Below are 19,490 nucleotides of genomic sequence, written 5' to 3'. Positions count from 1 at the left end.
TCACTTTTTATTGTCACATCACATGTGCAGCCACACTGGCACAGCACATGTGAGTGAAATTCTTGTGTGCGAGCCCCACAAGCAACAGAGATGTGCAAACACAACAACACAAACGAGCAAAATACAAGAATGGCCAACCTGAAACTAATAAATATATGTACAATATATAATAGTGTATGCATTTCTGGATGTGTATACTAAATATTTTCCTGTGTGTGTGTGTGTGGTGTGTGTGTGTATGCACATTTTTACAAATTAAATAGTAAAAAAAATAATAATAATAATAATAAAATATATAAAATATACAGAGTTGAATATGTGCAAAACAAGTGGCATTTATATACAGTGTGGAGTGCATAATGTTGAAGTTCCAGTAGTGAAGCTGAGGTGTCTATGACGTGTTCAGCAGTCTGATGGCCTGATGGAAAAAGCTGTCTGACATAGGGAGAACATGCAGTTTCCATACAGGACCTTGTAGCTGTGACCTCTTTCCAAACTGTGACGCCAACTTGGAATTCTGTTTAAACAAAACGAAACCAAAAAAATGACCATTTGGTGTCCTGTGATGAACTGACAACCTATACAGTGTGTACACCGCTGGCTATCTGAATAGAGCTGCCCGAGCCTGCCTCTCCTCAGTTGCCTCCACCAAGTCTTCTGGGGATGACACCAAGGAGTTAAGAGTAATGTCTGTAATATCTGCAGTATGTGCCATCCAGGAGGCATTCCACCTTAGCTGGGTTCTTTTGAAATAGCCAAAGAAAATAAGAAAGAAGTCTTGGTTTTGCTTCTAGTGGGGCAACTGCTCTGGGTTTCCCCCTTGCTTCTCACCACAGCTGGGTATCATGAACATGTTTTCTTTTTTTAGAGCATTAGGTCTGTCGGATGCATCCAACTGTGAGCTCACAAACTTGCAAAACGGAAGCAGTGTATGGGGAAGGTGTTTTTCTTGTTTCTTTGACCAAAGTGCATGAATCTGCTCCATCTCAACAAGACAGAAAAACACACAGATCTTTATGCAGCATTTCCTCTTCTGGCTTTTTTTGTGATGTTCAGGATTAAAAGTTGTTTTTCACCTGATCTGATAGGCGAATGTGCTCAGCCACTTTAAACGTCCGATGCAAATCAGTGGAGCTGAAAGACGCTTTGTTGACAGTTCGGGTTTAGTAATGCAGTGGATTAGTCAGAGAAGCTGATTTATTTCTGAGGTTGGGACTGTGTTAATGGAATGTGCCACCGTCTTGCCCTTTGCCTTGTTCAGATGGATGAATGTCCAATAATCTACATGGTCTCTGTATTTTCTCTGCTCTAGTTTAAAGACTTCGCTGCTTAGGTCGTCCCCGCACTAATGCCCATCCTCGCAGTGGTGCGCTGATGCACATTTCCTTATGCTCTGCATTATTCATATCCACCAATTGGTTTATTAGCTGATATTTGTTCGATTAAAGGCTACAAGAGAGTTATGCAAACGTGTTAGGAAGAAAATCATTACAGCTCAGTGCGCTGTCTTGTACTTGAAAGCTCATAGGTTCAATTTCCATAGCTCCCAGTGACTTATGAAGTGTGATACAACTAGATGTAAGATACAACTTGTTTTCAACAGTGTCAAATTAAAAAATAGGGCATTTGTGAAATAAAGTCTTATCTAATCTAATTTCCTAAATTCCTTAATTTGTATAACCATTAGACTAAAATCTCAAAGCTGATCAGTGTACTAAAAGAAAATGAGTAAAGCAGGCTAAACGTGGGATTATGGATCACATTTCATAGATTGTGAGGTAAATTATGTGTGAGTTTAATGAGCAGTTATTGTTGTAACTGCTTGGATCCAGCTTGGTTACTTCCATGTTTTGTTTTTGTGTTGTTTGTTGACCTGGCTCAACTTTAAAATAATCAGCAGAAACTGGCTCGCATTCTCCCAAGAAACTCACAATGTAGACGTACTACCTTGTTTCAATTCCAAGGCAGTTCAATGGTGTTTTAATGAGCCACTGACTTTCACTGTGCATTCTAATGGTCCTGTGCTTTCCTGGCTCACTGTACCATTAATGGTGCATGTTGTTAATTCATTCTTGTTGGACGAGCAGCCCAGAGTCATTTGTGATATTTCTTTTGTATTCCGTTCTGAGGCTCGAAGTCTCTGTTTCATTTCCTCGGTTTACTCTGCAGCCCTGCTGTCCATCTCCTCCCACCCTCCTGGCATTTATTTTCTTCTCCCTCTGGGGAGTGATTCTCCCCGACATCGCTACACGCCCTGGCCAGATGTTGAAACTTAAATACGCCATTCATCAGCCCACAGACTCAAGTAGGGTGATGACCCTGGAAAGACATTGTTAGTATACAAAGCTCACACACTCACCGCCTTTACTCATAAATTCTCTTCCCACCCTGCACATTTAAACCAAGACATTTCTGGTGTGAGTAACTGTCCAATTTCTGGTTCTGAAAATGGCCTCTTGAGAGCTTAAACTTCAAAAACAAGATTCTAGTGTGTGATTAGAAATGAAGATTTGCAGCCAAAATCTTTTTCATTGAGGCCGATTTATTGTGTCCATTATTTTCTCTGCAGTTAATTCCAGAGTAATGGTATCATTCAAGAGCCAGATAAGTTACTGAACTTGATTTAAAAAAATAAAAAATGTTTAAGTCCTTGGAGCCTTCTGTCATGAACTCTAGATCAAATAAAATCAACAATTTGAGTGCCACAGATTTGCCTATTTTCATTCACCTTTGCACCATATTTTCAAGTCCTTTTTTTCCGTTTAGGAACAAATCTTGTAAAATTGTTGGAGAAGCTCACCACTGTGAGCTAAAGTGACGCTCTTTCCTTCATCTGGAACGGCAGTAACACTGTAACCACTGAAGCTTAGTGGTCAGTGTTCAGTGCTGCTTCACTTTTTCCATAACTACTCTTTGCCTTTCGCTTGGGAACTCACAAGCGCATGACTAAAAGTCTCATCTCTTCAGATGTAAACTGTTGCTGTTTATTGGTGACAGAGTTAACATTGGCAGAGGAATGCATTTATTTTGCTCTCTGGACGGTCATCTTTAAAGACGTGACAGATGGATGTTGAATAGAGATTGACTTAAGAGGGTTCTGTGCGTGCGTGCACGCTCACACACACTACTCAGACCGACTGTGCAGAAAATACCTAAATCTGAGAAATCTCCCATGCACAGATTTAAAGTATTTTAAGGCCTCGTTTCAGGTTTTATTGCTGGAATTGCAAGCATGGCATTAACTTTCTAACAGACTTTATCCTATGTTTTTTTTTCTGGTTTTTTTCTTTGTTTGTTTGTTTGTATGTTTTGTTTTTAACTGATTGTTTATGTAACAGAATGGGAGTTTGCACACTAGATTTATAAAATTCAAGGGGAAATTTGGTAGTTCTCTACTTTCCTTATTCTCCTTTTTAAAGTGAGGCTTGATCTATCTGTTTTTCTTTGTCTATGTCAGTTGCTAGTCACATAAAAGCTACTGGTCAATCTTGTTGTTGACACAGTTGACAAAGGTATCAGTAACCTCATTAGCTGTATAAGCCTTAATTAAACCACTACTTCAAAGCTGCATCATTAGAGCATCACCCTGAAGTCTTGAGTATTTGATGGGCTAAAAAACAAGGCTACAACAGTTTCAGTGCACAATTTAAAAAAATAAAAAATGAATGTCTATAGCTACTTCTGAGTTTGATACAAACTGTTTGGTCTCTCAGACCTGTAATAGAGCCACAGTAAAGTGGGGTTTCTGCTCTGTTTTGCCATGGAGGGAAAACAAATCTGAGCTCAAAGAAGTGTCATGAATTTTTCATGAATTAAGACGGAGTCTCTCCAGGACCCTACTCTGAATTATGAACTAATGCAGCTCTTAAAGAGCGCAGAATAAGTGATACATTCATTAGGACTTGGGGGGGAATCTCATAATAATTTAGTGATAAATAAAGATTCATTCAAGTGTTCTTACTGTCTCGTATGATCGAAATAAAGATGCTAAGGAAAAAGCTGTCTTCACCACACTGTCTTATTTTTACTATTAGGTTGTGGCCTTGTTAAAACTGACCTTGATTAGAAGAGAAGGAAGCCTTGCACATACCCGTCTGCCCAGGCAAGCACAAAATATTGATTCATATGTCAGGCATCCAGTGTATCGTTGTCTATTTTTGCCTGCAAGTGAGCAACTGAAACGAAGACCTAGAAAATAAAATCCCATATTAGTTTTGGTTTTGTTTTCTTAAAGAGCGAGCACATTTTAATTAACAGCAATATAAACCTTGGCTATTTGAATCTCAGCAGAAATACTAATTTATCAGTGTAGCCCAGTTGGCTTTCTAGATTGCTGTACCAATGAGAATGGGTTTTATCAGCCTGATTAGGGTTAATTAATTTAAGTGTTATTCCATCTGCTATTGACTGTAGCAATGGTCTAAACTGATTACATTTAAAAATATATTTTACAACTTTTAGCATGTAAACGGTTTGAGTCCAGTGTGACTCGAAGATAGTTGAACTCTTTTTGCAGTGTCAGGCCCAAAACGGGAGCATTTTTAGTGACACTCTTTATATATGTCGTCCACTTTTTTGTAATCTCATTTATCTCACATCATTTTAAATAAACGAAGAGTCGTTATTTAATTGAATATATTGTGGCTTTTGTTTTTGTCTGTTTTGCAGGACTCAACGCTTTGCCTTTTGATCCAGCAGCCAACAACGACCCTCTTCAGTTCAACGGTTCCAGCGGACAGCTGGTGACCGACTGTCCTCCCTTGGAAAACACTGCAGAAAACAGCAAGAAGAGGAAGAGAGCCAGCCTTCCTCCAGGTACTAACAGCAGCTACCTCACAAGTTTTGCACCACTGCTGCAGGATTGCTCTATGGTCTCAAATCCTCATTTTGCCATGTCAAATTTCTAAATGCAAGAGTTTGTAACCTCAAATGGAGAATACCCCCCTTCACTTAGGAGTGCTTTGATACAACAGTTATATTTCTTACCTTTCTCCCCTCCGTCTTCCTCTACCAACATCAAATAAGTGCAATGTGAATTGTTGCATAATCCTATTATTTGGCGGCAGTATGGAAAAGAGTAGCTTAGTTCAGTCTTTGTTGTTTTCGATTACCTTGCCATGTCCTCGGGCTCTGGTTGTCAGGCCTGTTTGGAGGTCAGGCAGCTGCAGCAGAAAAAAAAAATGCTCCGGTGAGATTGTGTGTACGCGCCTGACTGTCTGTTACCGTGCCAACACAGGCTGCCAATCACAGCTCCAACACAGCTTCAGTTTTCTCACACAAACACTGACCACAGGGAGGGACACACTGAGAAAAGTGCACACGCGTGCATGCGTTTATGTGAGGATGTGCTATAATTAAACAGTAATTTGAGTAAGTGTTGGTGTTTGCCTGGTAATGTGTCAAATTAAAAAAGGACTTTCTAATTAAAGAATTAAAGAAATACTGACTAATTAATTGCTTTGTGAGTAATAGAACAAAAAGGCCCTTAAGACAGAGAGGTGTTGTTCTGTGAGCTCTGCTTTCGTGGCAATGCTAATTAATACTTCCCATTAGCGCAGTCTTAATCGACTCTTCATCTTTTCCTCACATCTTCACATGAACGAGTCCATGACTTGATGGCAATTTAATTTTAATTCGCTGACCACGCTAAACTCTAATTGGGCAATGTATCTTAGATGATTGTAGAAGGGCAGGGTGGGTGTGTGTGTGTGGGGGGGGGTAGTGAAATTGACACTGGGGGAAATAAAAGAAGGTAGCGATCGGTAAAAAGCCTTAAATTAGAAAATGCACCAATTACCAAAACACAATGCTTTGTATTATTGCAGGAGTTTGTTGGCTTAATACAGCTTTTCAATTAAGAAAAAATGTCTCAACTGTGTTACAAACCTCCTAAAATTGATCTATACAGATAAGTTTATGAAGAGAGCATGTTGTGCAAATGTAAACAAACATGGAGCTTTTTCTTTTGTTAGATTCCAGTTTCTTCATGATCAATGAGCTCTCACTTGTTAGATTTCCCACAACAGCAGTGAGAACCAAGTATCCTACGGTCATAATGTCATTAGTTTAATGTGAAATCACTCTGTCAGTATGACCGTGCATTCACAGCAGAAACTGAGAATATTTACTGCGTTGTTCTGCTGTCATGTTTAAGTCACATTAGACGAGGCAGAAATGTTCAGTATATTCAAAAAGTGCTCAGAGCAACAGTGGTAACAGTGTATAGAGTTATAGTTTTACGGTTACAGTATTTTGGCTCTGTGTAACTTGGTAATTCTGCACAAAGTTATTTATAGTATTCTATTTATATTTGCCATTCTCTGAGAACTTGGTTTCTCCAGTATTACATAATACAAGGATGTGATCTTATACGGCCTGGGAACTCAACAGCAAGTGGCCTCAAGGGGCAATGGACAGTTTTTCAGAGCTTCCAGTGTAACCAGAGGATATCCTGGTCGAGAATTTCTATTTCTGCCTGTCAAAAAAGCAAAAGGAGATTTATTTATTTTTCTCATCCAGCTGAAGGGCCCATGAGCTGATGTGGTGGTAAGGCATCCATCATCCCTCCATCCAACGCTCTACAGTTCACAAGAATCATAAGAATAAGCCTTATTCTCCCACATGGGAAATTTGTCTTGGGTAAACGGTGCTACACATAGCTGGATTATGCAAATCCAGCTATGTGTTCCTACAGCATTTTGCTACGAATGCTGTAGGAAAATCACCGCTTTTCCTACAGCATTCGTCCGATTTTTTTATTTATTAATTTTTTTTCTTTGTGAAACTCACCTGATGAATCTTCCTTCAAATTGTGCCCAGGGTTAAGATCATATAAAATGGAAAAGTGGCTGTTATTTTACGTGTGGATGTCCATTTTCATAGGAATCTCAACTATTTTTAGAGTCTTGGTCAGATTTTCTGAAATGAGATTCTAATTTGTTTCGGATATAACACTTGCAAGCTTCCTTGACTCCTCTATGGACTTAAGTCCTCATTATTTTGTGCCGTACAGTCAAGCAGTGACAACAGAACTTGACACTTTCTTTCTGTACTTGACACATTACAATAATCTGTGAGTTGCAATGGATCATTAGCTACTTTGTCATTCTCTAACCAAAGGTTGCTCAAACATAGTCTATTTTTGGAGATTTGATCTCGTATATTACAGTAATACTCAGTAATAATTGTTAATCATCAAAAGAACAGTTCTTAGAAATCACGAGTGTGCGTAAATTTCAGATTGTAAATAATATAGAGGACTGATCGTATTGCTATATACCTTTTACCAGTTTTTGCCATATTAAGTTACCTGCTGAAGCATTATTGCAGCACCGCACTAACATTGTACAGGAGCAGCCCACATTGTGTTGAAATTCCCAGTAATTCTTTTTTATGATCTGTCATGTACTTGGTGATATAGAGGAGCACTGGTTACCTCTTATGTTTGACCTCATCCCATTGTCTAACCTGTATTGACACTTCTTCATTGACTTTAAGTGTAGGGGTCTTTGCATTGGAAGTGTCTTAGGTTGGTGTCTCTCACTGAAAAGGACCCATTCAGCGTCAGACTGTCTTTAACTAGTTTCTTCTTCTTCTCTTGACTTTTAACGTGATTCTGTTGGACTACATTGAGTCCAAACTGACAAATCACAAATCTAGCTGCCCCATGTGCTATTCCAGAATTAAATTGGCTACAAATTAGCTTTGACTTGGCCTGGTATGACCTGAGAGTCTGTCAGTTATTTCTGCCTTCTTGGTTGGAGCCCTTGCAGGACTAGCAGGTAAATGGTGGCCTAGAGCAGATGGAGCTGTGAATTTATCGGCTTCTAGGGTTGGATTCTGTCTGGCTTTTGATTGTCTTCACCTGGTCAGGTCCTTGAGCCCTCTGAAGCACTGTGACTCATTAACAGCTGTATTGACTGAGTCTTGTTCAGAAACTCAAATAGAAAGAGTTTTCTCATTACATGTACAATTCATGGTACTCTAGTGGCATTATACAGCAGCCCCCTCAAATGTTACACAGCAGAATTGTCTTTCACTAACTGATTTAAAATTTAGGGAATTAACAAATGAACTAACTGACATGAGAAATTGAAGTCATCACAGATTTGATGGCTTGCTTTGGAAAGATTTCATTTTTTCTGATGACATTTCTTTAAATCGTTAAATTGCCACACTAAGCAGACAGACACATAGGGGATGGAGCACTCCTCTCTTGTAAACAGTCAAAAAGTAACATTTGAAATTGATGTTCTGTGGACTCGGCCTTTAAATAGACACAGTTTGTCAGAGTCACTTCTCTCTCTGACTGGATGTGACTAACTCCATGTTTTTATTTACTTCAGTATGAAAAAGTTCCAGAGAAATTAAGTTCAGTGAACATCATATCACTTGGGAGGTCATTACCAGTTGGTTATTACAAAAACGAGATTATTGTTGAGCTTCTCTGTGCCCAGTAAAATTTTGTTATACTTTATTTAGTTTTTAAATGAAACACTAACGCACTTTTTCCCCAGCGACCATTCCCTCTATAGTTCGACTACACACTCAGCCACCATGTTTGCTCTTTATTTTCTTAGTCTTCTCTGTTTATGTGCACCCACTCTGTCTTTTAACCATCCATAATAAGTGGTGCCTTAGGGTTAGCAGGCGCACTGCACGGATCTTCCCTATACTGTTTGTTATCAGTTTTGCAACACAGCCAGAGATGCCCATTTCCCCTCAAGTCCTGCTGTGTTTAAGCTGCAGGTGGCGAAGAGAATGAGATTTTTAAAATGATGCTGCTCCTGTAGTGGAGCAGTTTTACCCTTTATAATGAATATAAATGTCAGTGTAGTAGCAACTGCACATGTTACATTGAATTATGTCGTGCCTGTTGTGCATGTTAATGTAATAGTAATGATAATCATAATTTGTGGAGCAGTTTCCAAAACAGTTTTGTGTGATTTAAAGAGAGCCAAAGTTAAAGGCATTCTAATATTTTGTGATGTCAAACCGCAGCAAATTCCTAATGTTGTAAACCTCAACATCTGGCAATAAACCCATTCTGATTCTGATTCTGATTCTGAAACTGAGTTACCAAAAAACCGAACAGCTGAAGGGGAAGATGGAAATCAATTTTATTTTTTAAGGTATTTCTGTTTAAGACTGTCTGTCATTTTTCAGGCCTTAAAATGAGGGTTTCCTCTGCTGTGGGGAGGCCCTGTCAACTCTGGTAATGAGGTGTGATTTCAATCGCAGCGCTGTGCCTCCAGCACTCTTTAACTAACATTCTTGATCTCATGCAGTCTACAGTGTGTTAGTGAGAGTTAACACAATACTAAGAAACACTCCTACTTAAAGGACTTTGAATTAAATGTGTTTTCATGTAACCCAAATATGTCTGACATGAGGACAAACTCGTAAAGAAAGGACTATTTGGATTGGCGAGTTTAGTTAGCATAGTTTGACATCTGTATGTCCGCTGCAAGCAGTGTGTCTGCTCATTGCAGTAACAAATAACTTTGTGTGGAAAACGCTCTTTGAAGGAGAACACTTACCCTTTGGCTGATTGGGTTTCAAGCACCCTTGTAACAAGGTTGTTTGACTGGGAAAAATATTGAAGTGATCAGAGGGGAGGTATATTTTCAAACCTAAGGCCATGCGTGTGATTTTTATCCGACGCATTTCCAATGCCTAGATTAAAGAAATGTTTTTCTTTTTATTGGTTTTTTTTTTTTCATTGCATGAAAATCAATTAATTAAATTTCAACACGATTTCACTAGCATTGTTTTAGCCAATAAAAGAACTGTGCTCTAACCGATCCAATCACGTATGCATTAACCTTTAGTGAGAAAGGAATTGAATAGAATCTATTGATTCTGCAGGAAAAAGGTTAATGCCATTTAGCCAAGGAAAATAAAAATACATGCTGCGCAGGTAGGTAGTGGTAACAATTGTCAGACAGCTTCTGCATCATAATCTGAAATATAGCAGCAAAATTATATGGACAGTATATATTATTGTATCCTAGTGGGATGTTATTAATGTTAAAAATGTTATTAAAATATATGTAGGTCTGACTTCTTTCTGTTAAACATGTATCCTACCTTTCTTTTATAGAGAGAACTTTATTACATATATTAAATATTCGACATGTGCAGATTTATCTATACAATCTTGCATCCTAACAACCATCAAATGGCTCAGCAAGTTTTCATATATACTATTTATACAACTACTGTTTGGAGAGGTTTCTCAGTTTCTGTGCCTCGCTGTATTCAGTCTTCAGTCTCCTTGAGCCTTAAGCTGAAATCGTACCTTTTGATGTATGCATATCCACACGGATCTATCTGATGTAAAATGCATCACCTGCCCGTGTCCACAAAGGTTTGGACGCCCATATATGTATGAATCTATGTCCCACTGTTAATACATGCAGACAGGAAGCTCAATAGAAGTAGGAGTGCTTTGTAGCTTCCTGAGCCACCAAAGTGTTAGCTACAATAAAGATATGTTAAAACACAGATTTATTTTTTCCTGTGGAAGCAGGTGCATCTCTCTCATGTTGCTGAAGCTTGTCTAGTCAGTAAAAAAGAAACAAAAAAAATGAAGGTGTCCGAGCTATAACGGTAAACCTAGCTCATCTCGTCATCTGTCAAGGCGCTGCGCTGGCCAAAAAAATGCCTGGACTCGACTGCTTAACATAATGTGACGGATGTATTTGTGCTACGTAGTTTTGCAACCACAGTGATTTAAGTTTTGAAATCCTGACGAAGAACAAACCATCGCACAGCACTTTATTTTTGCCTCTGATAAACAGCTGAGCGCTATAAAGGAGAGTAGTGTTGACTAACCCGATGTCGTAACGTTTTTTTGTCATGCCATTTAGCCAGTGCAAAGTCTGTGAGCGTGTAGTTCACACCCTGTCTTCTACTGTGGCCTGCTCGTGATAAATGGTTTCCACTCTGACTGTGTGGAGCTCCAAAACACCAGAAATAAACTTCCGTTCAGTAAGCTGAATGTTGAAAAGTGCTTTGTAATAGTTTTGAGAACTACAGGCAGTAGTATGCCTTTTTGTGGCCCTTTTTGGTTGTCACATGGGAGGGTAATGGATTTGAGTATAAAAGATGTAATGTGATGTCACTGACCCACCACTGGTAGGCAAAGGGTCTATTGGAAAGTAAATTCTGTAATGGGCTACTCAAGCTGTCGTGGATGACAGTCCATTGAGATATATGTCATTGTCCTGTAGAGGTGTATGTGTGCGGGTAAGCTGACTTGCATGGCGCGTGCTGAGGTGGGGGCAGATCTGCAGCGGGATGTCAGTCTTTGTGATGCCAAGGCCACACAGAAGATTTAGAGTGATGCTGATGGACTGGAGACACTAATGACAGATTGATGTTAAAAAGAACTCATTAAGAGATTAACAGGATGCATGCAGCCATGCAGGGGAATTAAAGTGTAATGACTTTCTGAGTTCTGAAGTGATTGTTCTAGATTGAGCAGCTGCAAGTTTCTGAAGACAGATACTCTACGCACAATATCTACAGAGTATATGTGTTTTAACTCCAGGAGAGAATAGTGATTGAAATGCATGTTCAGCTCCTTATTCTTCTGGGACTCTTCTATTTCACTTGCAAAATAACAGTTTAGTTATCTCTACTCCTGCTGAGGGAAAGACGGAGAGTGCCATTGTGTCACTGTGAACAGTGTGTTCTTGCACAGTTATGTCAGGCAGCTTTTAGTATTTAGGAAACTGTTAATTACAGCAGTTCCAACAAAAAGACCACGTATACAAAGCGTCTGATCCAGGTAAACGTGCAGTTTCTAGATCTATTCAATTCAATTCAATTCTTTATTTATTTGTCACATGTAGTTATAGCTGGTACAACATACAGTGAAATGTTTTTTCTGGCTAAAAAAGTACTCCCCCCGACTGTGCAAACATGCTAAAAAGGATTTTCCACTGATGATCGTCGAGCAAGAAAATTAAATTGATGTTTGTCCTCCTTTTTCCTTTTCCCATTTGTCATCCTTATATTTTTTTAATCATGCTGTCTTGCTCCCTGCCACTTTTCTTTCAGCTGCAGTGGTCAGGGATTTAGTGCCATTTCACCCCATCTTGCAAAGCCTGCATGAGACCTAAATAATTCAGTGCCAGCAGGCGCTCAGCTCTGACGTGTCTCTAGACTTGCACTAAAGTTAATGGTAAAGCCTTAAGCAAGGTTCAAGCTCTGAAAGTATAAAAACAGAAATATTCATTTGGCTGTCATTTTTGTTCATGGTCAAAGCAAAAAACAAAACAAAACCCAAAAACCTGCATTGCTTTGCAAATGGTCCTCTCGGTGTTATAATTCGTGCAGTGTAACAAGAAAGGTGAACAATTAGTTGCTTCTTCATGCCTCGGCCTCGGGGAAATGACCAAATAAGTTTTATTTTGGGGCATTTTCCCATCCTTATAATTAGTCTTTTCTAAATTGATTTCTAATCAGCACATGCCCTGCAGGCTTAAATTTTAGAGTTTAGCAGTGAGCTACCTACAGCCCATAAAATGCTCAGTGTTCATTTTGGTATAAACTTTGATAAACAGTTAATTGATACAGAGAGAATATTTGATTTGGGAGTATTATTGCATAAAAACAACATAATGCTTTATCCAACATGCTAAATGCATTGGTTCTCCTAAAGCTGGAATAGACAGCATTTATTGGCAACACTTGACAATAAACCCAAAACATTTTCGTCATTATTTTGAGAAAGAACTACGCTTCTTCTTCTCCAGTTGGCTCTATTTTTAGGATTTAAAAAAATCTAGGCCATGACAGAAAACGTTGGCCAGTAACAGGTATTTTCAGATCTCGGCAGAGACGTACTATAAATTAGCATAATAAGCTGCAGCAAGATACATGCTTTTATAGACCGTAAGCTACAACAGTAAGGTGGTTAATGGATTCTCCAATTAACAGGCAAGTTATTTTCCCCCAAACTCAATACACTAAAAAAATATATGCTTCTCTTGAATTTCATGCCAGCAACATGTTTCTAAAACAGGGACAGGCGCATCAAGATGCTGGAAAACCAATTATTTTGCAACAGGTCAGCAGTGTGATTGGGATGTCCTTTTTTTTTATATACCAATAGCGACAGAGTCTGTCACAAGTAAGGATGGGCTTTCGTAAGCAGCACAGAAGGAATTCATGGGCACACAGTTGCACAGTTTAAGAAGTGTTTTTGAACATGTGACTGCAAACAGTGTGAAGACCTCATCATCTACAGTAAATAAAAGAGGGCGTTGTGATGGTGCGCTGCCACCTTACTGCAAGAACATTCTTGTTTTGAATCTACCACATGGCTGCAGCCTTTCTGAGTGGAGTTGCTGGAAATGTGAGTTTTTCTGCACACTCTGGCTTCCTCCCAGAGTCCAGCGATATACACATGAGGTTAATTGGTGATTCTTAATTGGCCAGCAATTAGTCTGAGAGCAAATAATTGACTGTGTCTTTGTTAGCCCTGTGATAGACTGTCGACCTGTCCAGGGTGTACCCTGCCTCTCTCCTTATAACAGCTGACATAGGCTACATCCCCCGGTGACCCTGAATTGGATAAGCAATTAAAAATATGGACTACACATTAAAACATTATGAAATTTGGGGAATTTTGAAAAAATAAACAACTTATGTGTGCAAGGGCTGACTACCAGTAATGAATAGCCATAATCTTCATCCATTAAAAACTTCTTTGTTGGAAATCGTTGCGTGGGCTCAGATGCTCTCCTGAAACTGATTCGGTGAACACAGTTCAGAGCTACATCCACAAATTAGAACTTTATCTTGTAAAGAAAAGACTCCCATGAAACAAAATCCAGAAACACTGCTCATTTTTCTGAGTATGAAAGCATTTTAGAAGTGAAGCTGAAAACTGTCCTCGAGTGTTTTCAGCACACAGTTCAAAAGCCTGCATCCATGACATTCATAGGGGTGCATTAGTGCACATGACATGTGTAAACTGAACATCTGTCAGGGTTCTGTTAACGTTATATATACATATAAAGGTTTGGGAGGAAAATATGCTGCCATCAAGATGATGTCGGCCATAAAATAAAATGGTCTTGGTGCTAAACTGCCATGCATGTATCCCCTACCGATCCATTCCCTTTTCCAACCCAGGTCACTGGAGAACTTTCATGGACACTGGAACAAGAAGCATACACCTTGGCACCTTAGAACATGTGGAATAATAATACAGAAAGCCTGTACGTTCTCTTTGATTTAGAACATTTAGTATGTTTTACCATTTAGCATAATACAGACTTTAAATTACAAAGCTGCTTGCGTCAGTGTCCCGACCGTTTTGAAAAGAGGGTTGTACATCTCCAGAAGAGGGCTGTAATCTACCCAGCACTTCCTCTGTATCTCAGCCCTCCAACCCCCATCCTCAATTTAGTTGAAATAGAAGCTGCCATTTCCTCCTGTTGAGTGCATGTTTCTCTAACAGAGAGGGCTGGCCTGAGATTCAAAGGCTCAGATGGTTCAATTACAAATGTAAAGGCAATTGAGAGGTTTTATCTAGAGTGTTTTTCATGAAGCCACCAGCGATTGTCAGATCTCTACATGTCTGAGATTGCTTAAAACACCAAAGAATAATTGCTCTCTCAGAAAGGTCGGATTACTAGATGAATTATTTATGCTGTCTATGTGGATGAGGTTTGTTTCTATTACAGCTGAACCAAAATTGCTTTACACAATCCTTTGGTGTGTTTTTTAAACTCTTTTAAATGGTACCAGAAGACTGTTGAACACACAGACCACAGTGTTCCTTCACCATATAATCGGAGATGAACATGATACAGGAAGTGGTATGTTTGGCTCATACATTCAGAGCTTGAGTTTCTTGGGAACCTAAGCAAAACAAGAAGGGGCGCAAACATGGAAAATACAGTTTGGACACGTCATAGTTTTCCTTGTTGTCTCGTTGCCTCCGTGTGAATGAAACTCCCTGTTTTAACCGGTATTGTGCTCACAGCAGGATGTTCATCACAGACGCTCCACAGCTCCACTTCTCTTCTATTAATGCCCCGCCTCGCCTCGCCTTTCGCCCATTCCTCCTCTCCTTCGTCTTTTTTTCCCCTCTAAGCCTGAAGCCAGTTTAACTCAGCCACACCAGCTGCCTCTTACTGCCTGACATTATTGCCTCTTCTTCGTCATCCTGCCACCATCTTTCGAGAGAGTGGTTCAGAAGTAATACTAAAAAAAGAAAGATGAGTAATTAATCAATTATAAATTAGCCTAATTTATTTGACTAAATGTGAGCTGTCATCTGACTCTTAGATTCATAACGGCATGTAGGTTGTGTATGCTTCTCTAATTTGAGATTCGGGTAACGTAAAATATAATTTAGACTGCGAAGGACTGACAGTTTGGTTGACGAGAGGCCGACAAACCGATGGTCACCAAGCCAATGAAACTGGATCAATCACCCATTCACACAACAGCTGGATCAGCTGTTTTCATAAGTTGCTTGTGACTGGCCGAAACAAATTGGTATTTTATATTCATTACAGTTGTAAACACAAGCTTTACAGCTGAAGTGTGGCCTTTTCAGGCTAGCGCTAATAAAACATCTTCGTCCAAAACAAAAATTCCCAGCGGTGAATCATTTGCTCAGTTACTGTTCCACAGAGCACAGATGCTTATTATTGAGTAACAATCAAATTATCTTGGATTATCAGATTTGGGGCAGGGATAGCTCAGTAGGTAAAGTGGTCGCCCCATGATCGGAAGGTCGGCGGTTCGAATCCACTTAACGGCTACCCTGAGGTACCCCTGAGCAAGGTACCGTCCCTACACACTGCTCCCCGGGCGCCTGCTTAGTGGGCTGCCCACTGCTTCACTGAGTGAATGGGTCAAATGCAGAGAAAAACAAGTAATTTCCCCATGGGGATCAATAAAGTATCCATTATTATTATTATTATTATTATTATTATTATTATTATTATTTGATTCATAGCTTGTGGTATAGCAGGAAAAAACAGGTCAGCTAGATCGCAGAATATAATAAGAAACATGAGGTTTACGGCATATTTATGATTCTTTTGTTGTTTTTGTGTTTATCTAAACATTGGTTCAAAATCTAAAGACAATCAGTTCACCGCTAATTTATTTTCTATTCAGCTGTTTTCTTCAGTACTCATGAATATGAGTTGTGTACTCCGTCATCCTTGCAGCTTCATCACAAGGCCTGTTCAGCGATACGCATAAAGTGCCACCCATCTGTTATTATTGCATGATTGTACCAGTGTGCGCACAGCCTAGGAATAGTTATTGATGTCAGAGCTTTTCAGTAGTGAAGTAGTCTATCTGAAAGACATTTCAGGTGCAGACAACATAGTAAAACATCAGAGAGAAGATATCCAAAGCAGGATTACTTTTTGACAGACAGTCCAGGGTCTTTCTCTTTTTTTGTTACGTTTGAGCAAAGTCTGAAAAACAAAAATGTCACGGGAGAGCTGCACTGTGGCTGATCACGTGCTCGGACTCCTTTGAAGAAACACGTACAGCATGTAAGTAAGCAAAGAAAAAAAGCCTTTAAACTACCCTTCTTCTCAAGGGATACGTGTGCTTCAAAAAAAAGTAAAGAAAACAAGTGTCTACATGAGGGTGCGTGTGTTTAGACCAAGAACAGATTCATGCAATAGATTCAGAAAGAATCAAATCGTTTCTACTTTAGTGAGGTAGATTTAATTGAAATTTATACAATCGCAATTTTGGTCACTCACTCAACACTCAAGCCCCTATAATAATTGAGTAAAGCTGCAATTACAGAAGTATTTGCAAATTTATTGAACTTCTTTTTCTCTTTTGAAAGCTAAATTTCAGTTTCTACTTGTGAAGTGATCTTTATTCATTTATTCGTCACCTTTTCCAATTTCTAAAAGACACCGGTCTTGCTGCTCTCTAGCAACAACTGGCAACACGAGCTCAAGATTACATCATGCAGGTACCTTTGGTCTGCAGTTTGAAAAGCCTGATGGATCAGAAGAAAGTCTGCTAAAATTCTGGATGTGTCTCTTTTTCTGTTTCTCTCACAAAGTCTCCCAGACATCTAAGAGGGGCAGATATACTCTGCACTTTCAACATCTTATCATAAGCAACCCCCTTCCTTAACAATGACTTTCTCTGCCCAGGGTTTCGCTGCTGCTTTTCCCTTTCCTTCTTTCACTACATCCCATATTCCTCTCCTAGTACGTGGAGGCGATAATCCTCTGGGTGGATGATTTAGATGATATGCTAAGGAGTTCATAAGCTTGTCTTTACCTGCATATATTTTGTACTGTGTGCGTAGGTTGTGCATGCTCAATCTGTACTGTATATTTATACAAGACTTTCATTTTCATATTGGAAATGTGGCCGATTTATATTCTTAATCCAATTATATGAGAAAAACATGGTTGTTGTCTGACTAGAGTTTCACAGATTGCATGTTGTGATCAAACCTTTGTTTTTGAAGTGTCACTTCTCATATGCGTTCTGGAAGATGTAGGGTTATTGCAGCATGATGATGATTGTATCAATGCGGCATTGGCTTTATTAACACTCTTTTGACGTTCTCTTCCTTGGCCTGACTTCCCCCTCAGGTAGGGAGTTAATAGGTTTAATCTAAAGTCAGCATGCCAGATGATTAGTGTTGTTAAATCCCAAACTATGTTGTAATGGCATCGACCGGAAAAGCGTTTTGAGTCATTTGTCAAAGCCACTGGAAGGGAAGCTCCCCTTTTTACATTTGCCAAGTGTGTCCACTCTTCCATCATACCTTCCTTCCTTTATCTTTTTCTCTGTTGACAGTTTCCTGCAGGTGCAATGAGACTTGATTATTAGAACGTTTCCTTTTGTCTAACTAAAAAGTAGAGTTTCAAGTGGCTGAAGGAGATGTGGAGACACTGCATGCACACGGTCAAAATGACGTGATTTCAGATAAAGAAACGTCAGCTGTATTCTCTTCACGACGAGTTTGTTGGAACCTCATCCAAAAGTGGTTCTTTAAAAAATATACATGCATGAAAACATGACCTGATAGAAAAAGTTGGTTCACTGCAGACAGAAACACGGTTTGTCCTTGCTTTCCTTTTAAACCTTTCTATTGGGGATCAGCTGTGAGTATGCAGTGGCATTGTGTTCAGTAACGCCGTACCACAATATGGTGCTGAAAATGTCTTTGTTGCAGCGTTGTTGCTATTCCAAGCCAGTTAAAGGGGTTTACAAAGGCAGCTCAGGTTTTTTGTCTGCCATGAGCTATGTGCTTCTGCGAGGGAAGGTATCTCTCATGGCTAGTCAACCATGCTTCCATTAGAAAAAAGATGATCTATTGAAATAACGCCAATGACCTCCATCCACCGAGCTTTACTAAAGAACGCATCAGACCATGATTTATTGAATGCTTCACGTCTCTGTGGAGGTCACTGTCTGCTAGAATCTTTTATATATGGTCTTAAAAACCCATCCATACTAATATGTGTCTCCCATTAAGTTTCACGACCGGTGATGCAGTTGATGACATACAACAGAAAAATGTCTATACCTCCAGCTGTTAGAGTGATAGTAAAAAGTGATGTCCTTTAATTTGTTTCGGTATTGATCATGTACTGTTGGCCTTTGTTTCGTTTATCAGTACCAGCCTGGGTATCTGTCCTTGAGTAATTCAAAAGAGGGGCCATTGCACTTACATGTACACATGTAAGATAGCTTCTTTTTTTTAATCTTTCTTTACAGAGATTGGCGAGCAAAGATTCAGCCTGCAACATATTTTTCATTATATACTGAAATAATCAGGTGTATAATGAAGTTTGCATAGCTTTCAATTATTTTTTTTTTTGAATAACCATTTTCCACAGTCAATACAATTGACATTTTTGCTATATTTTAAAAAAATGAAAAGTCCAAAAATCATTTAATTATTTTGTAACGTTGTAATTGGAACACTCAGTTACTGTAACCATGGTGTGACATGATAAGAAACCACAAATTCACCATGCAAAAAGAAACTTTTAAAGTGGTTTCAGGAAATTGGATGCTGTGTAAAAATGTCTGTTAGAAAAAAGATTGCAATGATTTGAAAATGTGTGAAATTATATATTTAATTGAAAACAGTGCAAATTCGGCATACAAGATGTTAGAAACATTATAAAGTTAAAAAGTGTAAAAACATTTCTGAAATACCAGTTGGACATCTAGACGTTTTTATCATTTTATGTAAGAAATACAAAAATTGCAACATCTTTTCTGGTTACAGCTTTTCCTCAGCTGTGGAACAGAAATGCAGAAGCATGTCGTCCATTGATCCCCACTGGAGTTTCTTGAACTTCCCTACGTCTTTCTAATCTTACACAGTAATTGATCTAAAGCCAGTGTGTTCCACAACCCAGTTTTATTTCAATTACTTTTTGATAGAGGTATAGAAGCACCTGTGTTCGTCACAGGATGTGAGACTTCTTTTTGGTGTGGGATGTGCACAA

The 19,490-nt window shown here is 39.1% G+C and overlaps 1 protein-coding gene across 3 annotated transcripts in view; it reads left to right on the top strand.

Annotated features, from left to right (window-relative positions):
* enox2 (ecto-NOX disulfide-thiol exchanger 2) overlaps nucleotides 1-19,490 on the top strand; it is a 194,353-nt gene that overhangs the window by 92,863 nt on the left and 82,000 nt on the right. For all 3 annotated transcript variants that reach the window (XM_085433758.1, XM_085433765.1, XM_085433771.1), the window contains one exon: nucleotides 4,669-4,815. In XM_085433758.1, coding sequence (XP_085289884.1) covers nucleotides 4,669-4,815 — 147 coding nt within the window. The remainder of the gene's footprint in view (nucleotides 1-4,668; nucleotides 4,816-19,490) is intronic.

Source organism: Copadichromis virginalis, linkage group LG2 (genome assembly GCF_057382275.1).
Source record: "Copadichromis virginalis isolate Kocher_CV1m ecotype Utaka linkage group LG2, C_Virginalis_male_GT1.1, whole genome shotgun sequence".
Taxonomy (NCBI): Eukaryota; Metazoa; Chordata; class Actinopteri; order Cichliformes; family Cichlidae; genus Copadichromis; species Copadichromis virginalis.
Note: the sequence above shows the minus strand (reverse complement) of the source record. Positions and strands in the feature narration are given on the sequence as shown.